This window comes from Mirounga leonina, unplaced genomic scaffold, assembly GCF_011800145.1.
Source record: "Mirounga leonina isolate KUSES-001 unplaced genomic scaffold, KU_Mleo_1.0 Mir_91, whole genome shotgun sequence".
Lineage (NCBI taxonomy): Eukaryota > Metazoa > Chordata > Mammalia > Carnivora > Phocidae > Mirounga > Mirounga leonina.
The window spans coordinates 21,090,966-21,116,875 of record NW_023270839.1 but is presented as its reverse complement, the minus strand read 5'-3'; the positions used below and the strand labels follow the sequence as shown (position 1 = coordinate 21,116,875).

At 34.5% G+C, this 25,910-nt stretch overlaps 1 protein-coding gene and 1 long non-coding RNA gene across 4 annotated transcripts in view; one reads left to right on the top strand and one right to left on the bottom strand.

Moving 5' to 3' along the window:
- CTDSPL2 (CTD small phosphatase like 2) overlaps positions 1 to 25,910 on the bottom strand; it is a 76,622-nt gene that overhangs the window by 7,330 nt on the left and 43,382 nt on the right. For 2 of the 3 annotated variants that reach the window (XM_034994476.1, XM_034994475.1), the window contains exons 3-9: positions 24,677 to 24,815; positions 23,055 to 23,204; positions 17,411 to 17,626; positions 13,283 to 13,361; positions 12,896 to 13,007; positions 10,656 to 10,742; positions 95 to 157 (exon numbers count right to left, since the gene is read on the bottom strand). In XM_034994476.1, the coding sequence (XP_034850367.1) occupies positions 95 to 157; positions 10,656 to 10,742; positions 12,896 to 13,007; positions 13,283 to 13,361; positions 17,411 to 17,626; positions 23,055 to 23,204; positions 24,677 to 24,815 (846 nt within the window). The remainder of the gene's footprint in view (positions 1 to 94; positions 158 to 10,655; positions 10,743 to 12,895; positions 13,008 to 13,282; positions 13,362 to 17,410; positions 17,627 to 23,054; positions 23,205 to 24,676; positions 24,816 to 25,910) is intronic. The other variant, XM_034994477.1, reaches the window with a different exon arrangement.
- LOC118003429 overlaps positions 1 to 25,910 on the top strand; it is a 72,142-nt gene that overhangs the window by 19,037 nt on the left and 27,195 nt on the right. The gene's annotated exons all lie outside the window — the stretch shown is intronic.

Below are 25,910 nucleotides of genomic sequence, written 5' to 3'. Positions count from 1 at the left end.
AGGGGAAAAGAAGTAATCATTATACATGATCTAAATATGGGTACTATATTGAATAAAATAAAAATACTTATGTAATTAGCTTAAGCATGTTTACCTCATACATCTGAGACATTCGTTCCAGGAATTCCCTGAAGAATGGTCTTAATCTCACGTAAACCTGAAGAAATAACAAAGACAGGCTTCAGTAAATAGACATATAGAAGAGAAACAACTTATTTATAAGAGATGTTGTGTTCTAACTTTAAATATAATTAAGAAGCTCAATAGAAAAGTACACTAAGTACCACTCAACCAAATATATTTCATAAACCCAAAATCACTTACAACAATCTTTTGGCAGGGTAATGATAATCATTGGTGATGTCACTTTTTAATATTTAAATGGCAGCATACAATATAATAGAACTTCGTGGAATATAATTTTAGTAAACATTTAAATTAAAAACGGAAGGTTTCCCTTTGAGATTTTGATCCACCAATCAGCTCCATCTTCCAGCCAGGTAGCATCCATCCAATTATTAGGCAGGCTGTGTGTCCACCTCTAGCTGACCTGTCTCAATGACCTTCCTCTATACTCAGAATTTCTTCTCAACAATCACCTGCTAAGAATACCTTTATTTTAAATCTCTATTAAGATAAATAATGTTCAAGAAAGAGATGTCTGGATTGGTGGGTTTAAATAACTGCAATTTTTCAGAATTCAATCTTGTTCTACATTTACTGATTCAGACATGGCATCTAAATTAGCGCTACTGGGCTACTCGAGAATGAAAATGTAACAGTCAAATACCAGTTATCAAAACCTACTGGCAATATCAGGAAAAACTACAGTACCCAAAAAACTGCCTTATATACATTATTTTATTTCTATGTGTCTATCTTCTTGCCTACATTTAATATAGCTCTTGTAATACACTCTAGAATTCAAAAAGCACAGAATTATAAACCATGAGCAATCACTAAAATGGATTTACAGAAGATTTTAAATTATATTCATTTTGTGACAAAATTTTATAAAAAGAAAATTTTATACTTTATACTCAACAGTGATTAACTTCAAACACCACGAACAACAAATATTTATAGAAGACCTATGCACCACATTTCACTGGATTCAGATTTAAAAAAAAAAACAAACTACTAGGAACAACAAATTCAAAATCTAGGCCTCATGAAATTTAATTCTGTCATTAATACACATCCACACAAAAATGATAAAAATCTCGTTCTGGGAATGTTTTAGGGAAGAACAGGGAAATCATGCAAAGGATTCTAGGAAGTAGCGACCATTGTACTACCAATCTTTATAGTTTCCAGAGCCCTTTGGGCATAAGACAATGCCAAATATATAGTAAATACTTGATTAAAAAAAAAAAAACCTGTTGAGTAAATGAAATAGAATTACCCAAAGTTAAGCAATATAGACAAAACAGAGAAAGAGAAGCAAGCCTATATGACTACACAAGGACAACTACTGAGTTTCCTTAAAAACTAATCATTTGTAGAAGACAAATTTTGAACAGTTGTTACTTTGCTAATAGTATCACTACCCCTACCTCCAGGCTAGAATGATAAAGTACACTTGTTTTGAATCCTATTAGTCAGGCATTTTATTTCAATTTCTTGACTAATCAAAAACAAAGTGAAGCCATTTACCCCTACCCCTAGACCAAGTAAAAATAACCAAATCTTTGGTATCAATTCACTATCTTTAGGATAAGGCACAAGAAATTTAACTAGAGCTGCTCTTCTAATTAATTTTAACATTTTTCATCCTAAAAACATTTGGTACCACTTTGTGGCCAACCCAAGTAACTGACAGATTTCAGATATATTACTACTGCCTTAACTGGAAAGAACATTTTTATTAACTATGGGTCTTTTCAAAAATAGATTTGTGATGATTAAGAAAAAAAACATCAATTTAGTCAATACTTCTTTCCAATGACCTCATCTCAAGGATGATGAACTATGAACCATCAAAGCCTTTTGTTTATTCCTAAGAAAGTTAATCATGCATTTATAATAACCAAAATACTTTATTTTTGCATTTATATAAATTATTTCATTTGTTCTCAATATCTGTTATCACTTGCTCCATACTCTAAAGTAAGCTAAGTAAGGTCCCTGTTATTTGGGATTTGTTTCCTCTGAACCCTAACATACTTCCATTTTAGAGGAAACTTCTATGTAAACAATATTATCCAAGCATAGGAGGGCGAACACCATACAAAGGTGACATTTCCAACTTCTTACACATGACTTCAGATTAAGTCAAAACTATAACTTCATTATACATTCTACTACTGTCACCATTCTTAATATAAAAATACATCTTAAAATTTGACATTACTTTCAAAAATGTCCTTGTTTACAGGGGATGAAAGGTGGCACTAAAGATGGGGGAATATATTGCTAGGCTGTTTCCTTACCATGAGAATAGAATTAATTGTTAGCTATAGAAGCTCCTATCCTCAAAAACAGATTCACCATTTGAACAGGAAGGTGTTTCTGTATTAAAATATATACACAGAAACTAAGGTGGTTAGTGGGGGAAAAAAAAGAATATAGAAAGATACAAGGTAACAGTGAGCAGGGGTGGAAGTTCTGCTTTGTGCTACAAAGGCAAAATCTCAGAGAGAAAAATAGAAATTGAGATACAAGGCCAGCAGGATCTAAGTCATTTGGATGGATATATTAAAGCAGAAATCTATGGAAGTCAAACACTAAGTACTGTTTAGTAGGAAACAGAAAACAGTTGTAAGATATGTGTAATACAAAGAGACAACAATCACTTATTGTGTGGGGTCACAGAGATAGAGAAATAAACAAATGCACAGAGGCATTCCAGAATGCTTCCAAATCTATTCCACAGATGCTTTTAACTACATTTATCTTCTCCTAACTTGCTCATCACAAAGATTCCTGTCCTGAGCTGCCAATTTCCTATTTCCATGTTCTTTCTCTACTTAGTATTTCACTAACCATCCTTCTTCAAACTTCTCTTTACAAAATTTTAATCTTCCATCACTGAACAACATACCTTTTGAAAAAGCCAAATGCAGAATGCTATAAAGAAAAAATTATATAAAAATACCATACCCAAAGATATGTCTTAAATAGGACTGACTACTATGCAAAGATACAGATTTATGAATATGTTCAAAATACAAAACTTTAAAAATAAAATCTACTAGAATAATACATGCAAAATAGTGATAATGGAACTAATCTTGTATATAATCTGTTGTGGACTGATTTTGCTAAAATTTAAATTTTACATAGAAAAATATATAGTAAAACATTACATTAACAGTACATCAACATTCCTTCATATAAACAATACCTGATAGCCTATACTTTCTTCGGTATTAAGACAATGAGAACAGCCTATAATTGTGTATATACATAGTCCAACCAGGACATAAATGGTAAGCAAAACTAGATTTAATAAAAGTAGCCACCAAAATAACAATCTAGTTATAAATTGATTATATTTTGTGATAGTCTAAGTTCAAATTCATGACTAAGTATGCAGTGTCAAGCTATATAAACTGAATAATTTCTATTAGTTTACCAAACCTTATTAAGTTCAGCATGACTAAAAAAACAAAGAGGAGGAGGAGGAGGAGAGGGAGAAGAAGAAGAAAACACCCAAAGCAGCCATCACTTTGTGGGCAAGTGAAGAAGAAAAAAATTCCTTACATGTAAATCTTTTAAGGAAAAATATGTCTTTTTTATTTTTATTTTATTTTATTTTTTTAAAGATTTTATTTATTTATTTGAGAGAGAGAATGAGATAGAGAGCATGAGAGGGGGGAGGGTCAGAGAGAGAGGCAGACTCCCTGCTGAGCAGGGAGCCCGACGTGGGACTTGATCCCAGGACTCCAGGATCATGACCTGAGCCGAAGGCAGTCGCTTAACCAACTGAGCCACCCAGGCGCCCAAATATGTCTTTTTTTAAAAAAAGATTTATTTTATTTTAGAGAGAGAGCTCGAGTAGGGGAAGGGGCAGAGAGAGAGAGAATCTCGAGCAGACTCTGCGCTGAGCGTGGACCCTGATGTGGGGCTTGATCCCAGGACCACGAGATTATGACCTGAGCTGAAACCAAGAGTCGGATGCTTAAGCGGACACTTAATGGACTGAGCCACCTAGGTGCCCCTATGGAAAAATACTTCTAAATGGTTGTAAGCACAGATAATATAACCTTAACATATCCAAAAAGAAACATCTTATTAAAAATTTTTCAATGATATCCTCTGAATTTGTTGCTATACTGATAAAGCTTTTTAAATTGTTTTAATTTTTAACTTTTTTGAAGTAATCTCTATGCCGAACATGGGACTCAAACTCATGACCCCAAGATCAAGAGTGGCATGCTCCACCATCTGAGCCAGCCAGGTGCCCCATACTGATACAGGTTCAAAACAAAACAAAAAACAGTCAATTCAGTGGGACTCACCTACTTAAGAGTATGGCACCTTTAAATAAAAAGATGACTGGTAAATGCTATTTATTTAATTAGTAAGACTTTAAAGCTGTAGAAAACCAACAAAGCTGGGGAATGTGAAGAATGAGATACTACAAATAACTGAAAAATCTAATCATTCGTAGACACTTACTCTGCCCATTTGTTAACCCTTCTGTACACCTTTGTCTCCTCATTTATAAAATGGGTAAAATAACAGTACCTACCTCATAGGTTGTTGTGAGGATTAAATAAGTTAATACATGTAAAGCACCTAGAAGAGTGCCTGGCACACTGAGACTGCCAACTATTATTACTATCCACCTTATTATTTAAAAGTACTCAGTCATAAGGAGAATAGCGGGAATGAGTATGATTCTATGGGGCAGAACTGGGTAACCTCAACTCAAAGAGAAAGCTGTACAGCAGCAGTCTATACTTTTAAATCATGAATTGCATCAGCTGATATCTTAACTATTTAAGTTAGTTAACATTTTCTTAGCATCAATACTAGAGCACAGAGATGGAACCTAAATCCTCTTTAAAGAAGAGGGTTGCTCAGGTAGGCCCTGTGGAGACCTCAACTTCATAACCCATTGGGTGACATTATAGTAACATCCCTTGCTTAACACAGTCCCAACAAGCAGATATATAGTATATATACTGGTATAGTATTTGTAGGCAGACCAATTCTGGAAATGAATAGGTAAATACTAAAACATCAAAATAAAAAATAATAAAAACAAAAACCCCCAAACTAAAAGATTCTGTAAAACATTATACTAAATAGAAATAAATTTGAAAAGGGATTTTCCTATAGAGTCTACATGGGATAAAGTGAAGCTTATGGTATTCATATAGATGAGTTGGCAACGAAGCAAAATCTTCAAATAAAAATTGGCCATTATATATATTGTTTATTTAAATATGTGTGCATATATGTTTGTGTGTATATATAAATAAGCTATTGCTGTGTTTTTATTTACATAAAATTTAGTCATTTTAAAAGGAAAAAAAAAGGTCATTTTAGTAGAACAAAAAATGCTGCCTTTAAAAACAAATTCTAAACTGTCTAAACAATTTAATATGCTTAGTAATCAACTGTCACCTCTCCTAAATTTGCAAAACGTTTTTAGCTATTGAACAAGAATTTTCCATGCATTTTTAAAATGAACTGCCTCTAATTTTTTTTTTTTAAAGATTTTATTTATTTATTTGAGACAGAGAGAATGAGAGAGACAGAGAGCACATGAGAGGGGGGAGGGTCAGAGGGAGAAGCAGGCTCCCTGCCGAGCAGGGAGCCCGATGCGCGACTCGATCCAGGGACTCCAGGATCATGACCTGAGCCAAAGGCAGTCACTTAACCAACTGAGCCACCCAGGCGCCCGAACTGCCTCTAATTTTAAGATACATTTAAAAGAATACAAAGAATTCCTCATGAAATACATTTTATCATCTTTGAGAAGCATATAACTATAGGTTTCAGCTCTTCCTTTTTTTAACCTTAAAAATCAATAATGAATAATTACAATGAAAAAATTAGTACCAATGACTAACTATACTTACTAATAAGGATAGGAAAGTTCCTTTAAAATTACTTTTTAATATTAACCTACAATTATCAAAATATTGTTCCCTACCAGCTAAAATATTACATTAATCCTCAAAACTAAGTGTCCACGACCCCAAATGTTTTATTTAAGGCACAATTATACATACTACTTTTGTACAACAAAAATTATGCTTTATGAAGGTCAAAACAAAATGCCTCTTGGTTAGTATCAATTTAAGTCAGAGCCTGAGAGAAGGAAAAATTTGATTAGATATTTACTACAAAGCTCTTCATTTACATGATTGCTTTTTCTTCATGAAGCAAAAATAATGGTGACTTTTCTAAGAAAGACTATAGAGAGGAGAAAGAAGCCACTGACCCTCTATTCCTCTTGTTCTGTAGTACAAAATATATGAGATCCTTGTGAAAATTATCCTAGGCTATAAGGTTCCCAGAAAACAAACAAACTACAGTAATGGGGAAGAGGTGGAGCTTTGCTAACATGATTTCCCACCCACCTCTCCCCCCAACTTTTCCCATAAAAGCAACCTCCACTAATAAAAACAAAGCACCCTTTAGCAAGTAGCTCCCTATGGAACCTATCTCTCCTTGAGTGCTTACCACAATCTGATTTCTGGACAGCTGACCCAAAGTTTGATGATTTTACTGATCTTCAGAAAGCCACTGACTGGCTAAAGTCTTATTGGTGAACAGAGTCAAAAATCAGATGCCCCTGCCATACTTTACAGAATGAGGAGTTGGACAGCACAGTTACGTTTGGCTGTACTGTGGTGAAACATATGAGGCATCTTCTTTTTGTCTTCAATTAGCCACGTTTGGGCTGAGTAGCTCTATTACATCTTCAAAAAACTGAGCTCCAGTTCTTGATGGAGATAGAGGAAGGTCATTGAGGAGGTGGTTCAGCTCAAGAGCTAAGTGAAAAATCTGTCTTTTGATTCAGTCCTGCTTGTGGATAGAAGTCATCTTCTGGATGGAAGAGGGAGTGAGATGACCTAGAGTCTTGAATTGGTGGATCTGCAGGAACAGAAACTAAATACAGTGGAGACCTCTTAACTGAGTAACACCACGAGATGGATTTCCTGACAATGTGTCAATATAAGCTAAATATAAAGATTAAATATGTGCATTGGAACTGATCATGCACTTGTTTTTTCAGATATCAAATGCATTTGCACCATTCTATGAATAAATACGTTTTCCCAATAACTAACTATAAAATAATATGGAAAAACAACCAATTTAAAGGGGAAAAAAAAGACCCATTCAAACAAAAATCCATTACTTTTGCCCTTGTGAGTGCCATACCCTCACTTTAAAAACTCAGTTATTTCGAATGACTTTTTCTCTCCAACTACACAAACTACAATCTGTCTATCCATATAGTGCCAGTAGTAACATGTATTAAATTTTAATTTGATTGTGTCTTTTAGGGTTTTTTATCCCCCAGAGAAATGGAATTCAAATACACTCAATGTACTAAATTGAGGCTTGAATAATCGACCTGCTCAAAAATTCTGACACCTGCATTGAGTGAGTCCTACTTATCAATCAAAAGGAGAGTATATACCATTAGTCAGGCAATCTTTAAATGTGAGTAGTGGTCATCTTAAATTTCCCTTAAACTTTCATCTGAAAAAACTAAGAAAGCCCACAACCAGGTTATAGTGGATCCAGTTTTAAATTTCTCTATATATTAATAAGAGTTTTGATGAACATTTTATTACTTACTTCCACTTAGAATTTGAGTATGTAAATTTACTGTATATACTCTCATAATTATTACACCAAAGGTCAGCAAACTATGGCTTGTGGGTCAAATACAAACTGTCACTTATTTTTGTAAATAAAGTTTTATTGGGACACAGCCACGCTTATTTGATTATGTACTTACTGTCTATGACTACTTTCATGTTACAATGGCAGAAAAAGTATTTGAAACAGAGACTGCAGAACCTAAAATAATAAAAACTGGCCCTTTTCAGGAAAATGTTTGCCAACCCCTAATATAGATGATTATTAAAACATAGGTAAAACCATTTACACTTTAAATTGTTTGAAAGAAACAAAAATAACAAGTAGAAATATAGGTCAACCATAACAAACTTACCACAAAAAGAAACTAAAATAAGTCCCAAGAGGACACTTGGTGTTGATTCAGATGAAGAATCTAATCCTACCTTAATATTACCAGTTTATTTTTAAGAGTATACACTATGCTATGTAAATGCTATGGAACTGACAGATTCGAGAGTATATAGATAAATGCCATGGAATGGTTCACTTAAAAATGGTTTATTTTATGTTGTGAATTTCACCTCAATAAATTATTTTTTAAGAGTATATACAGTATTTTACAGGTTTCTACCTTTAAGTGGGCCACATTATATTGCAGTGGTTAAATATGTAAGTTACATCTTACCTAATAATGTGGTTTCTCCAAAATCTCTTAGATCATCTCAGACCCTTGTGTATATTTCTTCTTTGCCAGTAGATGGAGACAACACCACTGAAAGTTTAAAAGACATCATTCCCTGTTTAAAGGGAGCTTGCTGGTCTGAAAACTAGGGGAACCCTAACCCAAGATTTCTTCAAAGTTCTTTTTAAAAAAGCAGAATGGCTATGCCAAAACCAGAAATCCAAGGGATTATACTGAATATTAACTATGGACATCCTCAAAACTTTACTGAAGGGGGATTAAACTCTGTACATGACGTAGTAACTAATAAATCATAATAATAAAATGCAATCGTCTCTGTAACTTATAAGATTCAAACTTCCTGCTCACTGCTCCTAATTAGGCTAGATCATTTATTTTTCAGTTTCAGAAAGTGTAACTCAGAATATATAAGAAAAAGCGTTCTTTGAATTCCAGAGATAGATGCAGTACATATATGGTTTTTATAAGTATCAGTTGTATGCACTGCTACAAGACTTTTATTCAAAATAAGATAACTATCCAGAGCCACATAAAAATAATAAGAACTTTACAAAAAAAAAAAAAAGAAAGAGAATTAAGGCAGAAATGGTGGAAGCAGCAAGAAAAAATTCAATTTTATGGTCACAATAAAAAGAAATGCTCATGAAAGGGAAGAATCAAACTCAACTACTTTCCAAGTTTCTTAACTATTAAAAATCACATAAACAAACCAAAACTATCTGCAAGAAACAAATTTCAAATCTGAAAGCTTAAGAAAAGTCATTCCAAAATAATTATTTAATATTTTTCAAATAACACCTTTCCAAATTCAAAGCCTGAATGCAATTTTGAACAAAAACCAAGGTTATCAAGCTAAAAAGAGAGAACTAAGATATTGCTATACTATTTATATTTGCCACAAGCCTCCTGTCCTTGATGTGAACTAAAAAAGAACCCATTTGGCAAAAAAGGTCTTATTAAGAAAAGAGATTACCTTAAGCCAAATAATATCCAGTTAAAAAGAAATACAAAAATCTTACAATCCTTTATTTTTATGTATATTTTGCTCATTCTCTAATCAAAAGCCAGAACTAAAATAAGCCTCCATAGAAGGGAAATGAATATAGTATTCAAATATTAGCATGCCTACAATGCCTATCTAGGTTAAACCAGAACTAACAAGAATTGCTAAAATAAATTCTCTTACGACTCATAAAGTAGGTAAAGCAGATCCTGAACCACAAACTTCTATTTAACTCTGAAATTTTTCGATCCCCAAAAGACAGTAACTATCATGTGCCAAGAAAACTATACCATATTCTAACTGCCTATTAAGAGCACAAACAACCATGAACACCTTTCCATCATTCACACAGTAAATGTTCTGTGGCTTTATTTAATCCTTGAGTTGGCTTCCTCTTGACAAAGAACAAACTTTTTGACCCTTTCCCAACCCTTCAACAACTGCTATGTATGAAGGTAATGCTAATTAAGTAACCACCACCAACACAGAAAGGCACTTTGCAATTTTCAAAGTGTATTCATATAAATTAATTGAAATTTTATGATAGGAAAATCTCAAACATAAAGAAAAAACTATGGCCAACACACATAATTTACAGTGAAATGTAAATGATCTTTGCATTTTGCATGGTTACTTGTCCATCAACACAGATGAGGGAGAAATGCTTTTACCCAGATTTTTAAAGCAATAAGCGGAAGTGTCCTGGAATTCTGTGATTAATATAAAGTAGATATACCAAACTGCAATCTACAGGCCATATTACTACAAAAGGAAATAAAAATGACCAACAAGGAATGAGTTTTCTTTATACTAACTGGATTTTTTGGGAAAAAAAAAAAAAAAACCACAAAAAGCAAAACACCAGGTGTTAACCTGGCAAGTTCTTCTTGGGGATCTATAATGTCAGTGCTCCTGCCTCCACCTGCTGGCAAACAGATTATGAAACTAGCAGAGATCACTGGGTTAAAAAAGTTGACATTTTTGGGTAACATTTAATGTTTTATGTAATTATTTAGCATGATGCTACTTTGGGTTAATAAATCAGTAATATATTGATGAAATCCATTAGGAAAAAACACATTAAACTTTACACACACAAAATTACAAAAGATTTCTTGGTTCAGGACATTATCTAACAGGCTAAAAATCAAGTTAAAAATTGTTTTTAATTACCTGATAAATGACATCTTGGAAAAGGACTGGAAAAGTAAGTGCTGCATCTTCTAGCTCATTTAGACTACAGTGTACTAGTGTTTCATCCTTAAAATAAAAAGCACACACCGAATGAACCAAGATATTAAAAGAAATTTCAAATGATAATTTTATGTACCCATGACCACCAGAAACATTTATGAAAACACTCATTCATATGTGGAATTTTACATTTATCATACATTCCTCTGTGTGGCATGGCAATGTGGAATAGAATTTTCTAAGCCACTGGTTCTCAGGTATGGTTCCTGGACCAACAAGTAGTATCAGCATCATCTGGGTTAGAAATGCAAATAAATAACTAGTTAGAAATGCAAAATTTTAACTAGTTAGAAATGTGAATCCTCCAGCTCCACTTGTGATAATTCAAAAACTCCAAAGGAGATGAAGAAAAAAGGAGCTCAGCAATCTATATTTTAATAAGCCCTTTAGGTGATCCCGATGCATGCTCAAGTCTGAGAACCAGTGTTCTGAGTTCTGCAGTTGCCAACTTTCTGATAAAATAAATATAAGCTCCTTTTATTTAACAATTAGCAAATGGAAGTTTAGAATCTAATTATTTTTAAGAATACATATATTCTATTCACATAGCTCCTTATCCTTTAAAGTTTTATGAAGTTTTTTATTTTGTAAAATGGATGCCTTAGTATCTGTTGAATATGTTTCAGACAAAAACATTTAACTAAATTAGCAGTCAATGAAGACTTGTCATTTTTGATTACCAAACCCTGTTTTTTAAGAGGATAAGAAGGTGAGGATCATTCCATCTAAGATATGTGCAAATATTTATATTTCTTAAATACTGAATGATTAAAAAACAGTTCTATTTGTAGTAAGTGATAAAACACTTTTTAAAAAAAAAAGCTGCCAATGACTAACCCCAAAATTTTCCAATGCATTTACAATGAATTAAAATGAAACACAAATGTTCATACCTTGTGATTCCACATCTTATTAGCTGGAGTGTTTCTTTTAACCTAAAGTTAACTCTGGGGAGGCAAAGAGCAAAAAATACTCTAGATATGCCTCATTTTCTTTTAATAGCATATCAGTCTACACATTTCAAGGTATTGTCTTAGCATCTAAAAAAAGGTACCCTCTTTCCTTCAACTGAATCATAACTAATTCTGCTACTTCTTCATCTATAGACTATCTAAATTTTGATCATTCTTCATTTATTTCTATAAAATTACTCATTTATGCTCAGCCAAATCCTATCTTTTCTGTTTGCCTCCACAATGCATTAAAAATTGTATGGTCAAGCTTGCTATCATGACCACATCAACTCCTAACACAAAAATCTAGCAAAATCTCTTTTTCAGTTTCTCCACTAACTTGCACATCAAATCTACACTACTCATGATCAGTTTCAAAATTTTTCTCTTGCTACTTATCCTCTAATAAATACCTAATACTTAGGATCTCTGGAGACCTAGCTAGACAAAGGCTAAGGTGCTGAACTCTCAAAAAAGAACTATACATGCTAGTTAAGATTTAAAATAATAAACTTTTCCTCAAGAAAAAAATTTTATGAGAAATAAACCACATTTCCAATTACAGGATACGAGTAACAAAGGCTAAATAATAAAATGCTTCCCAATATTATATAATAGGTAGGTGTTCAGTTCTCAAAGCACTTCTGGTACCCTAAAACATAAATTTTTAACACATCAAGAGAGCATATTAAAGGTTTTATTAGCATTAAGAGATCATGTTTTTGGGAGTCTATTAATAAAGTTATTGGTATTAGATACTGCACAAAAATAAGAAGAGAAAAAGGGCTATAATCTTGCATAAGGTTAATTCATTGGGACCCAAATAATATTTGGTTCTTCAAGGAAATATAATCCTGACACCGCCCCCCCAAAAGGCAAAATCTACGCATGAAATGAAATAGAATTTATCAGGAAATTACAAAAAAAAAATTGCAAGGATCTCAGAAATATGGGGGAAAGAACTAATTTAAATACAAAAATGAAAGCCTAATTTATTTTCAAAGAGTACCTGATACCAATCAAACTGAGGACCTTGGCATTGGACTATGCTTCAAATAAAAACATTTCAGAATATCTAAGATGTGTTTAGTAAATATGTAAGACTTTTTACGTTCACTTTTATCCTCTCAGGTATTTTGGGCTAGAGTTTTTTAAAAAGAAATTTAACTCCTTTATTTTCTCTACCTGTACATACAATATACTTACCAGGTCTAAAACTAGGGAGAATTCTGGTGTGCTTCTTGTTTTCAATGGAAGAGCAGGTTTCCTATTTAGTTGTTCTTCTGTCAGTGGTGGAACATGTTTGATGAAATAATACCTACAAATCAAATTTTAAGAAAATCTCAACATTTCTACATTTTATAAATATAAGACATATTACTAAATTCAGCTCATATTTAAATCTTTAATTAAATAACACACTTTTAATCTAGTAAACCAAACCTATGAAATGTAAATAAAACTGAAAATATAAAATATTTCAGTAACCTACAAGTTACATGTTCTTTCCAATATACCATTCAGCCACCCCTCCACACATGTCTTTCATTCTGCTCCAAAAGGGAAAGGAAAACAAAAAAACAAAAAACTCACGGGTCAAATACTTCCCAGTCTTCTTCATAGGTAGCCTCTGCGTGAGTTGATGAATAACCACTATCTGGAGTTACTGGTGCTATTTAATAAAATGAAAAACAAAATGTTACTTTTACTCACTATGAAGTATACATTTTTACCGTTTTTATATAAGATTTTCCTGAAGCCCTGTGTATTTTAGGTTCAAGAAATAACAGAAATAACTTACAAACAGTATTGCATAGCAAATTTATTAATACACAGATCTAACTCCAGATCCAAAGGAAAAAAACTGCCATTATAGATAAAATAGCAAGCTAGATCATGGCTGGCAGAATTAAAATCCCTCACAGCAAAGAGAAAATTTACTACTTATTACCAGAATCATACACTCCATGAAATTTCAATTTCTAACTGCATGGTGTTATATGTATAAACATAAAAATTTCACAGGGCTCTTGTAAGCAGTGACACTTTGCAAAGTACCTTGTACATACATATACAAGCAGTCAATATATATCTGTGCTGACCTTAGACTGAGAGGTAGTTTTTAACCTGAGATCTACGAACACTCTTTAAGAGGTTCATGAAACCCCCTGAAGACTTATGAAAAAATGTTGTATGTACATTTTTACAGGAATCTCGAGGCTGTCTAAAATCTTTTAAAAAGTTAAAAAATGCTGCTTTATATAGAAACCATTGCTTTAGAAGAGGCCTTATTTTACTTCTAATTTACAAGCAACCTAAAAATAATCATGAAGTAATTCTCTATTCCATGACAAATGGTCCATCCTACATTTAAGCTAAAATTCTATCAAATGATAGAGCATTAGAAATAATGCTGGGAGGGGAGCCTGGCTGGCTTAGTCGGAAGAGCATGTGACTCTGGATCTCAGGGTCAGGAGTTCAAGCCCCATGTTGGGTGCAGAGATTACTTAAATAAACAAAAAACTTAAAAAAAAAAAAAAAAGAAATTATGCTGGGAATTTTCTAAGACAATAATTATAACTTAAATTCAAGGAAAGGACAAAAGGTAAAATTCTAAGTTAGAGGTAATGTCTCAGAGCTAAAAGTTCAAGATGGATGCCAGAGACTGAATGTTTGTGTCCCCACAAAATGGTATTTAGAGGTGGAGACTTTAGGATGTCATGAGGTCATCAGGTCATGAGGGTGGAGCCCTCATGAATGGGATTAATGCCCTTATAAAAGAGCCTCCAGACAGTTCACATAGCTTCTGCCATGTAAGGGTGCATGAGAAAATAATTGTTTATGAACCAGAAAGCAGGCTCTCAACAGGTAATGAATCTGCTTGGTGCTTTGATCTTGGATTTCCCAACCTCCTAAACCATGAGAAATAAATTTCTGCTGTGTATATGCCACCTAGTCTGTGGTAATTTGTTACTGCAGCCCAAAAGGACTAAGACAGTGGAACTCACTAAAACTGCTATAATCTGTCTATAGGAATGGAATATTGGTGGATAATAGTCAAAGGAAAAAAAACATATTTCTTGCTATTACCATGTATTAATTCTTTTAAAAATGATTTTATTTATTTTAGAGAGACAGAGACTGAGTGCATGCATGAGTGGGGAAAGAGGCAAAGAGGGAGGGAGAAGAAAAGGGAGAGAATCTCAAGCAGACTCTGCAATGAGCGTAGAGCCTGACATGGGGCTCCATCTCATGACCCTGAGATCATGACCTGAGCCTAAACCAAGAGTCGGACACTTAACCAACTAAGCCACCCAGGCGCCCCTATCATGTAATAATTCTTTATGTATGTATTACCTTGTAACACAGTATGTATATTAAGTGAATGACAACAGAGGTAAAACATAATTTTTGTCCATCTGTAATTTCATGCCAATAACAGTTCATTAGCACAAGGGGTAATGGAAAAATATATCTTCTAACTACTTGTTTCAAATTCCTATTAACTTCAGAGAAAGGGGGAAAGGAAGCAGTATGTGAGTGCCTTCATGCTAAGCATTTTTCTTATTTCATCCCATTTAGCTTTCATAACCCTGAATTATTTCCCTTTTAAAGGTCAGAGAGTCATCTCAGAGAGCTTAAGTAAGCTGTCTAAAGTCACAAAGCTAAGTAAATGACAGAGCCATCCTCCTTCCTTCTTGTTCTCTTTGGCTAGGTTCTTGAACTTAAGGAAAAGTAATAACCTTTGTCACTCATACTCATCTTTTAAGATCAGCAAAAATTTTACTTCTATCCTCTCATGATCCAGAGTGAATGCAATGTGCCACCTCATCATTCTGCACATTTATTTCTAATAGCACTCACCACACTGTACAGTAATTTTTGTGATTACCTGGCTCATCAATTAGATAATGTACTCTTCAGGGTCAAGGAGCATTTATCTTATTCATCTTTATAAATAACGTCCATCACAGAAAATAGGTGTTCAATAAAAGTTAAAGAAATAAATGAATGAATGAGACAACTGGAGTAAATTTTACTCCCCACCCCCCAGAAACCACTAATGCTATAGAAATCCCTTCTCCATCTTCACAGTTGTCAGAAAAAAAATAAATACAGAGGATTATACAGCAGCACAAAAATACAGAACAAACATCAAACAAGAGGTCCAAAGCCCTGGACTTAGTCTATACGCCCAAACACTGGCAAGGAATGAGCATAAAATGACAGGTGAAGAGTAGATTCCTTTGCAAATCTTATCTGCCCAAGAATGAACTATGTACATAATCCATGTTGATTTGACAGATTCAGTATTATTCTGAAAATATAACATTATAGGGCGCCTGCGTGGCTCAGTCGGTTAAGCGTCTGCCTTCAGCTCAGGTCATGATCCCAGGGTCCTGGGATCGAGTCCCGCATTGGGTTCCCTGCTCAGTAAGGAGTCTGCTTCTCCCTCTGCCAGCTACTACCCCTGCTTGTGTTCCATCAAATAAATAAGTAAAATCTTTAAAAAAATATAACATTATAATTTAACATTATAGATCTTAAGTTTAACACTACAGAAGTTAATCTTTTATTTGACCAATTTAAAATAAATCTTTGTTATGTCGCTTTTTCTCTTCATATTGGTATTACTGGGTTGCCCTATATAGAAGTTTCATAATTGTAGCATTTTTTCTTTAAATGTTTTCTACCGTTTTGATTATATTTTTTCAAGTTTCCCCTTATATTCAAGGGAAGAACATCATTCTACTTCCTTATGCCAAACTACGTTTCTGAACCAATACATATGTGCTAGGGTCTCTCAAATGTATGGCATTATAGGAAATAAAAAGACAAATCTAAAATAAAAGCCCAAGATCTTGTCCCTCTGGGAAAAGATGACCATCCTCAATTTTATTTCTGCTTTTAAGCATGATGGAACAGTTTCATCTTTTAGCTTTATACATCTGTATACCACAACCCTCAGAGGTAATAAATTCTGATCTCATATGTTCTACATTTCCATGACAACTGGCTCAGGGACCCAACAATTATGGTAGGCCTTTATAAGGATCCAGAATTAGGCTGCAAAGTTTGGATGCAGGGAAAGATCAGGGAAAAGAAGCTTCTTTTGGGGGGATGTCATCTATATATGCAACAAATCTGAAGGTATAAGGCTGCCTTTAGGTGGGAACTTCAGACCGAAGGGTCTGATACTAGTGCAATTATAATAAGTGTGTTCCTGAACATGAGCATATGTTTTGCTATTTGTGTTAAATTTCTTTTTTTTTTTTAAAGATTTTTATTTATTTATTGAGAGAGAGAGAGAATGATAGAGAGAGAGCATGAGAGGGAGGAGGGTCAGAGGGAGAAGCAGGCTCCCCGCTGAGCAGGGAGCCCAATGCGGGACTCGATCCCAGGACTCCAGGATCATGACCTGAACCGAAGGCAGTCGCTTAACCGACTAAGCCACCCAGGCGCCCCTATTTGTGTTAAATTTCTAAGTAGTCAGATTAGTACAAATAAACTGTAAGATGACTAATGCTCTGTCAAAACAGCCTTTTAAAAAATTCAATTTCAAAATGACCAGATTTGGGGGAGAAAGTTTTATTTCCAATTTTAATTGTTTTATGTTCAAGAAAGAAAAACTTACGCATTTGCTCTATTAAAGAAAAAAAGAAATCCTGCATTTTTATACATTATTCATGAAGATGCATTAAGAAAAGGAATTTTCTTCACCTGTAAGGGGTGGGATATCACGATTAACTGTTTCTTCTGCTTCTTCTAAACCATTATTTATCGATGGCCTCACTTGAACTGCTTGATTTGAGTAAGCTGCTCCATTCGTTGACGTAGTAGTACTGGTAGTGATCTCATCCACCTGTTCCATATCAAGTTGTTTTACTATCTCTTCCGCTTCCACAGCCTGTCCTGGGGAATCGGATCCTGATGTTCCTATAATCAAGATTCAGTATGCTCACAACCATCATTTAAAAACTCAAAAGGAGGTGGGGGAAGAGGCATAGATGTTTTTAAGGGTACAAACTTATAGCAAGCAAACATAAGCCCTAGAGACCTAATGCGCCGTAGAGTGAATATAGACAAATATTGTATTATAATCATCAAACTTGCTAAAAGAATAGAACTTAATTGTTCTAACCACTAAAATGAAAAGATAATTATGTAATGTGATAGAGGTGCTAATTACTGTTACATGGCAATCATATTACAATATATAAATGTATCAAATCAACTTGTTTACCCTTAAATTTACATAATGTGAAATATATATATATATATATATTTTTTTTAAGATTTTATTCATTTATTTGACAGAGAGAGAGACAGCAAGAGAGGGAACACAAGTAGGGGGAGAGGGAGAAGCAGGCTTCCCGCTGAGCAGGGAGCCCAATGCGGGGCTTGATCCCAGGACCCCAGGATCATGACCTGAGCCAAAGGCAGATGCTTAACGACTGAGCCCCCCCAGGTGCCCTTGTGAAATATATTTTAATAAAAGTGAAATTAAATAATGAAAAACTCATAAATACTTGGAAAAACTAAATGCAACAGAAACAGAGCTGAGGATACCAGTTTAGTGAGTCTTTTCTAGACATTTCAAATAATCAGTAATAAAGACTATTATAAGCTAGAGTGATACTGGTGAACAAAATTTTCTTGAGTGTTTTCTCACTTTCTCTCTCTCTCTCAAAATTTTCTCACCTATTTAAAGGTCTATTAAACACCTATTTATAGTGAAACCACAGTCATAATTTAGAATTTTAAAAAATTTTTGATACATAACTGACAATATAATCTTGTATAAGTTTCAGGTGTATGTGTTGATTTAATACATTTATATATTGCATTATGATTACCAACCTAGCATTAGGCTAACACCTCTATCCTGCCACATCATTACCATTTTTCTGTGGTGAGAAAATCTATCTAGTCTCTTTGCAACTTTGAAGTATACAATACAGTATTGTTGACTATAGAACTTTTCTATAAAGCAAATATCATTTATTAAATGCCTACTATGAGCTAGGCATTATATATATATTTTTTCCATTATCATTTCCATTATTTATTTCCATTGAACAGCTCCTGATCCTTCCAGTACTAAGCATCCTAGCCACTGTAGGCAGTTGTAATTTTTAAACCAGAGGCAGTTATGCAAGAATGAGCTAACTGTTCCCCTAATCATAACATTTTTATTCAGAGACACAAGAACAATTTCCTAACAAGATTCCACCTCAGTAACAAAGACTGAAGTTAGTTTCCTAATCCTACTCAGCCACCACCTAGATGATCCTGTTGCCCAATTCTTCTTCCACTATGAGATAAACCCAACTCTATTTCTTTATGGAATCCTCCAAATGTCATTTTCAACAACAAAATCAACCTCCCATACTCTCAACTTTCTCACAAAATGTTCCTTCTCTGTCATAGCTTTAAATGTAACTAACCCCTTTCCAAAAAACATCTTTTCCTGACATTTCCCACAAAGCTCTTTATTCTTCCACATTCAACATACTAACTGTATCAGAATTCATTTATCTCCATTGCTGCTACCAGAACAATGGTTTTCCACTGAATTTGCAAAAAAATGCCTGTTCCTTTGAGACTGATGTCACCTAGCTATATAATTCTTCACTTATCCCCACCGCTGACATATACCAACTGCTGCCAGCATCCTCTCTCAACCAGAGGAATTTAACACCTAGCTACCAATTTAAAGGTCTATTAAACACCTCCTAGAGGTGATGTCAATGACTCATCCTAAGACTAATCCTCAAAGGTTTTGCCCTCTTTAGCTCCTTCTTCATTCATACTGCTTTCTTAAGCAACAATCATGATCATAACCTGGACATTCACACTAAGAAAAGGTTTATCTCTGAAAACTAAAGTTCAAATATATCAATCCCCTACCATAACCTCCTAATCTTTTAATTATCTATCTATCTCATATTCCTATTACATGTGATCTTCATGTTTGATAAAAGTCAGTCTCTTTCATTCTAAACAATCCCTCAATGGCTCCTTCCCCACCCTTCTCACCTAGATTTCATAGTATATCACTTAAACCACTCTCAAGCCAGCAGCTTCAAGGTCCTTGTTCCCTTGTCTTTCCACTGTCATCCATCACAGAAATCCCTCTTGAATCAATGTAACTTACAGGCTTACTGGTGTGTATGTGTTTCTTTTAAATTATACCCAAAAGCAAACATTCTAAACCTTCACTGTTCTCTTCAATCCCTGCCACCAGGAATCTCAGCACATGGCACCATCACCTCCCTCAAAGAAAAAGTTGTAACTATGAAACATCAACTTCTGTCCAAACATTTATTCCCCCAAGATCTTAGGTCACTGAACCATATACACCATTTACTCCACTAGTTTTAACTAATACCTATAAGCTGATAATACAATAGATTATTGCTTAAACCCATATTTCTAAGCTCCACACCACACCAGAAGGACAAATGGCTACCAGACATTTTATTTGGTTGTTTCATGGCATCTCAAACTCAGCATGGCCCAAATTAAATTCAATTATCTATCTCCCGAAACATAACTTCTTGCTCTTGAAAAAATAACCTTGTGTCCTCTTAATCTCTTGTCTCTTTCATCTCCAATCTTTCATCTCCATTCTATACCTCTGACCCTTCTTTTCTCTAGTGTCACCATTAAGGTTGCATGAAGTCTCACATGGACTATAAGTCTAATTGTTTTCCCCACATCCAACCTTTTTAGAATGTAGCCAACACACTACTGCCAAAGAGCTTTTTAGAAAACACAAATCTGTTCATACTACTCACCAATTCAAAACCTTTCAATCATCCTCCACTAAGGATAAAATTAAAATTCAATTATCTTACCATGTTAGCTTTAATTTGCCAACTTTATAACTCTATCTTAACCCATCCTATGCACTCCTCATATCCAGTGCTCCATCTGTAATAAACTAATTTGTTTCTCAAACACACAATGCCTTTGCTCGTGCTGCTCATTCTACCTGAAATGCCCTTTACCACCTTTCAAGATTCAGCTTTTCTATAAAGACTATTGTTAGATGCCACCAAGAATACAGAACCATTCCATTCTTTGAACACCCCACTGCCCCATACCTCTTATCAATGCACTTATAAAAATTTATTATACCTATTTATGGATCTCTCTCCCTCTTGTAAAAAAGCAAGCTCCTTGAGGGCAGGGACCATGTGTTAATCATCCTTGAATCTCCAGGGCCTAGTACAATGGCTGGGACATGGCAAATATTGAACTGAATGAATTGAAATCTTCAAATCACCCCTGTCCCATACTTAAGTATAATTATCTTCTCTCACAGGTTAAGAGGCTCAATTTAAAGAACTGGACCAAGGTAACATAGTTAAAGAGTGGCAATTTTAAAATAAGCTTCTCTAATTCCAATGTCCATTCTTTTCCACCACACCAGCTATTTCCAAAGATGTTCTAAGGGGCACTAGTTTTACAAGATGTTCATAGATGTTCCACAGAAAAGGGTTCTTGGGGTCAAATATGCCTAGGAAATACGGGGTTAAACAAAGTTAAAGGTAGTTTGTTGTTTTATTTCTACTACAGGACTTCACAAGTCCTTTCATGTGCCAATATGCATTATTTTTAGCCCCCAGAGCACTTAGATTTTATAGTGCACCATTCTGTCTTTTAAAAATTGTATTATCATCCAGAAACATAATTCAAACTAGAATTTAAATAATCAGGCAACAAGCATTTAATGGCTATTTTCCATGTGCCCTGTACTATATCAAACAACATGGTAGATGCAAAAATAAAGACATGAACTCTTGCCCTCACATAATCTAGAGACTAAATTATCATTTATGAAATTAAGAATTAATCATCAAAAAAGGACACTAGCTAAATTTTTTTTTTAAGATTTTATTTATTTATTTGACAGAGAGAGAGACACAGCAAGAGAGGAAACACAAGCAGGGGGAGTGGGAGAGGGAGAAGCAGGCTTCCCACGGAGCAGAGAGCCCAACGCGGGGCTCGATCCCAGGACCCTGGAACCATGACCTGAGCCGAAGGCAGATGCTTAATGACTGAGCCACTGAGGCACCCCAACACTAGCTAAATCTTTAAAAAAAATGTATGTTGGGCAGGACACCTGGGTAGCTCAGTCCACTGGGCATCCACCTCTTGGTTTAGGCTTGGGTCATGATCTCAGGGTTATAGGGTTGAGCCCCACATTGGGTTTCATACTCAGCAAGGAGTCTGCTTGGGATTCTCTTTCTCTCCCTCTCCTAGGGTGCGAGCGCTCTCTCAAATAAAATCTTTAAAAAAAAATGTTGGAGGCGCCTGGGTGGCTCAATCATTAAGCGTCTGCCTTTGGCTCAGGTCATGATCCCAGGGTCCTGGGATCAAGTCCCACATCAGGCTCCCTGCTCGGCAGGAAGCCTACTTTCTCCCTCTCCCACTCCCCCTGCTTGTGTTCTGGCTCTCACTATCTCTCTCTCTCTCTGCCAAATAAATAAATAAAATCTTTAAAAAAAAATTTGGGGGAAACAATCCAAGTTTGATTCTTTTGCAAAGGCATTATATAATGAAAACCTTCAATTCATTTGCATTAGAGTAGTTACTAATTATCCAAATTAAAGATCCCTAGGGGGTCTTTGATGATAAATGATGAATGATAAATAAAATGTGTTACAAATGATAAAAATGGGGGTGCCTGGGTGGCTCAGTCGTTAAGCGTCTGCCTTCGGCTCAGGTCATGATCCCGGGGTCCTGGGATCAAGCCCTACATCGGGCTCCCTGCTCAGCAGGAGTCTGCTTCTCCCTCTCCCACTCCCCCTACTTGTGTTCCTGCTCTCACTCTCTCTGTCAAATAAATAAATAAAATCTTTAAAAAACAAATGATAAAAATGTGTTACAAAAAATGACCTAGTTTCAGCTCACTTAAAATATTTTAAAAATTCTACTTTATTGATCTAGAATACCAAAAATATTTCTGGATTCTCTCCTGTACACACTAAGGATTACAGAAGTCATTCCAGCATAAAAGAAATTACTTTCCCTCCAGCCCAAAGTTTATCATTTAGCTTTTCAGATAGTGAAAGTGGAGTTCATGTACTTCAACAGAATTAAACATGACCTAAATTTATTTCAGCCACTAAAAACAAAAAAAACCCAAAAAACAAAACACAAAAACCACAAACTTTTAGGAGCTGTGTATTTTTTTTTTCTTTTTCTTTTTCTTCAGGAGCTGTGTTTTTAATGAGGCTGAAAACAAACATAAGATGCTGACAAAATATGCCAGTAAAATCAAACAGATCTTTTAAAAAACTCGGGGAACTATTAATTTTTTAAACCCAAATTATGGGTAATAGTTTATACTTACCATTTTTATTTGCTGGTGAAAAAAAGTTGAAGACAGGAGAAAATATGGTCCCCAACAATGTAGTCCTTGGAGGACTGCCAGAGGAAGGATTATCTTCTAATTTTCCATTTTGTTTTACATGTTGATTTGTCATTTCATAACTACCAGCTTCTAAGAAAGAAACAAGAAAAAAGTTGCAATCTAGAAAACATGACTTTAAGAAATGTTTTAAACAATTCATTATGAAAATAATTTTTTGCTTCAAAATACTTCATAAAAACTGATTAACATTTACTGTTAAAAAAACTGATTACTTAAAAATATCCTGAGGTAAATAAATTGTAAATCAAATGATTTTATGTTTACATCTAGAAGTATATAGACTGAAAGGCTTCAAAATCCAGTGTAACAGAAAATGAAATAAACTCTTTGTAAGTAAAGCAAATTACAACATCAAAAACATAAATGCAAGATCCTGCCCTTATTTACATTTTGGGAGACTGCCTACTTCACAAAACCAATCTATTAGTAATGAATAACAGCTAAATAAATAGAGGCAACATAGATCTACTGAAGCAGAAGACTGTGTATAGCAGTGTCAATTACTTATGTATATTCAGGCATCATTTCAGAGTGATTAAGAAGAACAAACAGGTTTTTTTGTCTTTTGTTTTTTTAGTTTCTTATGAATAAAAAAATTTTCATGGGTTTTTAGAAATGATACAGTAAAAACAAATTCAAACAAATGTGTTCTGATTAATCATCCTTGACCTTCCACAACTTTACTTGATATCTACCACATTCTTTCCTTCTTTGTGATAGGTCTTTTGTTTCTTTTTCCCTAGTAGTCAATTCTAACAATAGAGATACAACACTGAGTTGGGGGGAAAGAGGTAAGAAATTATTCTTGCTGTTGTGTTTAAAACAGCAATGGTTAAATGCAGTAATCCATGCTCTACACTGTTGGTTTTTATAGCTTTCTCTGCTTGTCCTTCTTGATTTTCTTTTTGACTTTGAGGAGCTTCCCAGCAATATTTTAACATATTGACCTAGAACAAGGTTTATCAACAGGAGCACTATTGATTTTTGGGCTGGATAATTCTTTATTGAAGGAGGATGTCCTGTACATTGTAGGATGTTTAGCAGCATCCCTAACCTCTACCTGTTAGATATGAGTAGTAACCCCCCAACAGGTTGTGACAACCAAAAGGGTCTCCAGATATTAACAAATGTCCCCTGGGGACAAAACCACCCCTAGTTAAGAACCACTGTCCCAAGTGATACAAGCCCTCTCTGAGCTCTGAAATTCCATGATCCAGAAACAAATTCTTTGTACATATTTCAATAAATTAAGCCACAGTTATTACTGCTTTAAGAACAGAGTTTATTAGAGGTCAAAAATGTTCCATATACATTTTTATGATAAACAGTATAAAGCTAGTTGCTCTGCCTTTACTTATTTTAACTCAGCAAAGTAGATCAGTATTAGATAAATTTTTATTTCATGCTACTAATACTTAATACAAAGAATATTACAAAAATAAGGGAAAAACTGCAGAGTCAGTTTTTAAAAACAGAAAATAAACATGACAGGTGAGATCTCTGCTTACACCTAATAGAACAATATCTAAATATTAACAAACCTCCATTTACTTGACTTTTCCGTCTTACTCGAGATAACTGTTTGTTAGGCTTTTCTCCTGCTCTTGGTGTTGATGTGATCAAATTATTATCTATATCACGTTCAATCCTACTCCGTTTCGAAGGATTTTCTCTCTCTTCCTTAAGATATGAGGAAAAAAACATGCATTGAGCATAGGCATTCTGTCTTACAGATTACACTTACAAAATATGATATGTACCCCCATGTTCACTGCAGCATTATTTACAATAGCCAACAGACACAACTTAAGTGTTCATCTGTTGATGAATGGATAGACTGTATGGGGGATACACACACACACACAAACACACACTGGAGTATTATTCAGCCATTAAAAAGAATGAAATCTTGCCACTTGTGACAACATGGACGGACAACATGGATGTGCTAAGTGAAGATAGTTAAAATACTGTATGACCTCACTTTTATGTGGAATCTAAATAACAAATGAAAAAAAGACTCTGCTCAAAGACACAGAGAACAGACTGGTGGTTGCCAGAGGTGGGGGATGGGGGCTTGGCAAAATGGGTGAAGGGAGTCAAAAGGTACAAATTTTAGTTCTAAAATAAGTAAGTCATGGAAATGTAATGCACAACATGGCAACTACAGTTAATACAGTACTGCATATCTGAAAGTTGGTAAGAGAGTAGATTTTAAAACTTCTCATCACAAAAAAAAGTTCTAACTATGGTAATGGATGTTAGCTAGGCTTATTATGATGATCATTTTACAACACGTATATATAAATATCAAATCATATTTTACACTAAAACTAATACAATGCTGTATATCAATTATACCTCAATTTGTAAAAACAGATACAATATGTGTAATATATTTTCCGTTTTTCACATCCAGGAGAAACAAAATAGAATTACATAATATCCAACAGTGCTTAAAAACAAAGGAAAAATTTGACAATGTTGTAAGAGGTTTATTATTAATGCACTTATAATACACAAATATAACTACAGCATCCTCACAATTCAGATCCTTTCCCCAGGGTCCATTAAACTGTCTGTGCTGGGCGCCTGGGTGGCTCAGTCGGTTAAGCATCTGCCTTTGGCTCAGGTCATGATCCTAGAGTCCCAGGATCATGTCCCACATCGGGCTCCCTGCTCAGTGGGGAGTCTGCTTCTCCCTCTGGCCCTCCCCCGTCTTGTGCTCTCTCTCTCCCTCAAATAAATAAATGTTTTTTAAAAAGAATTTAAAAA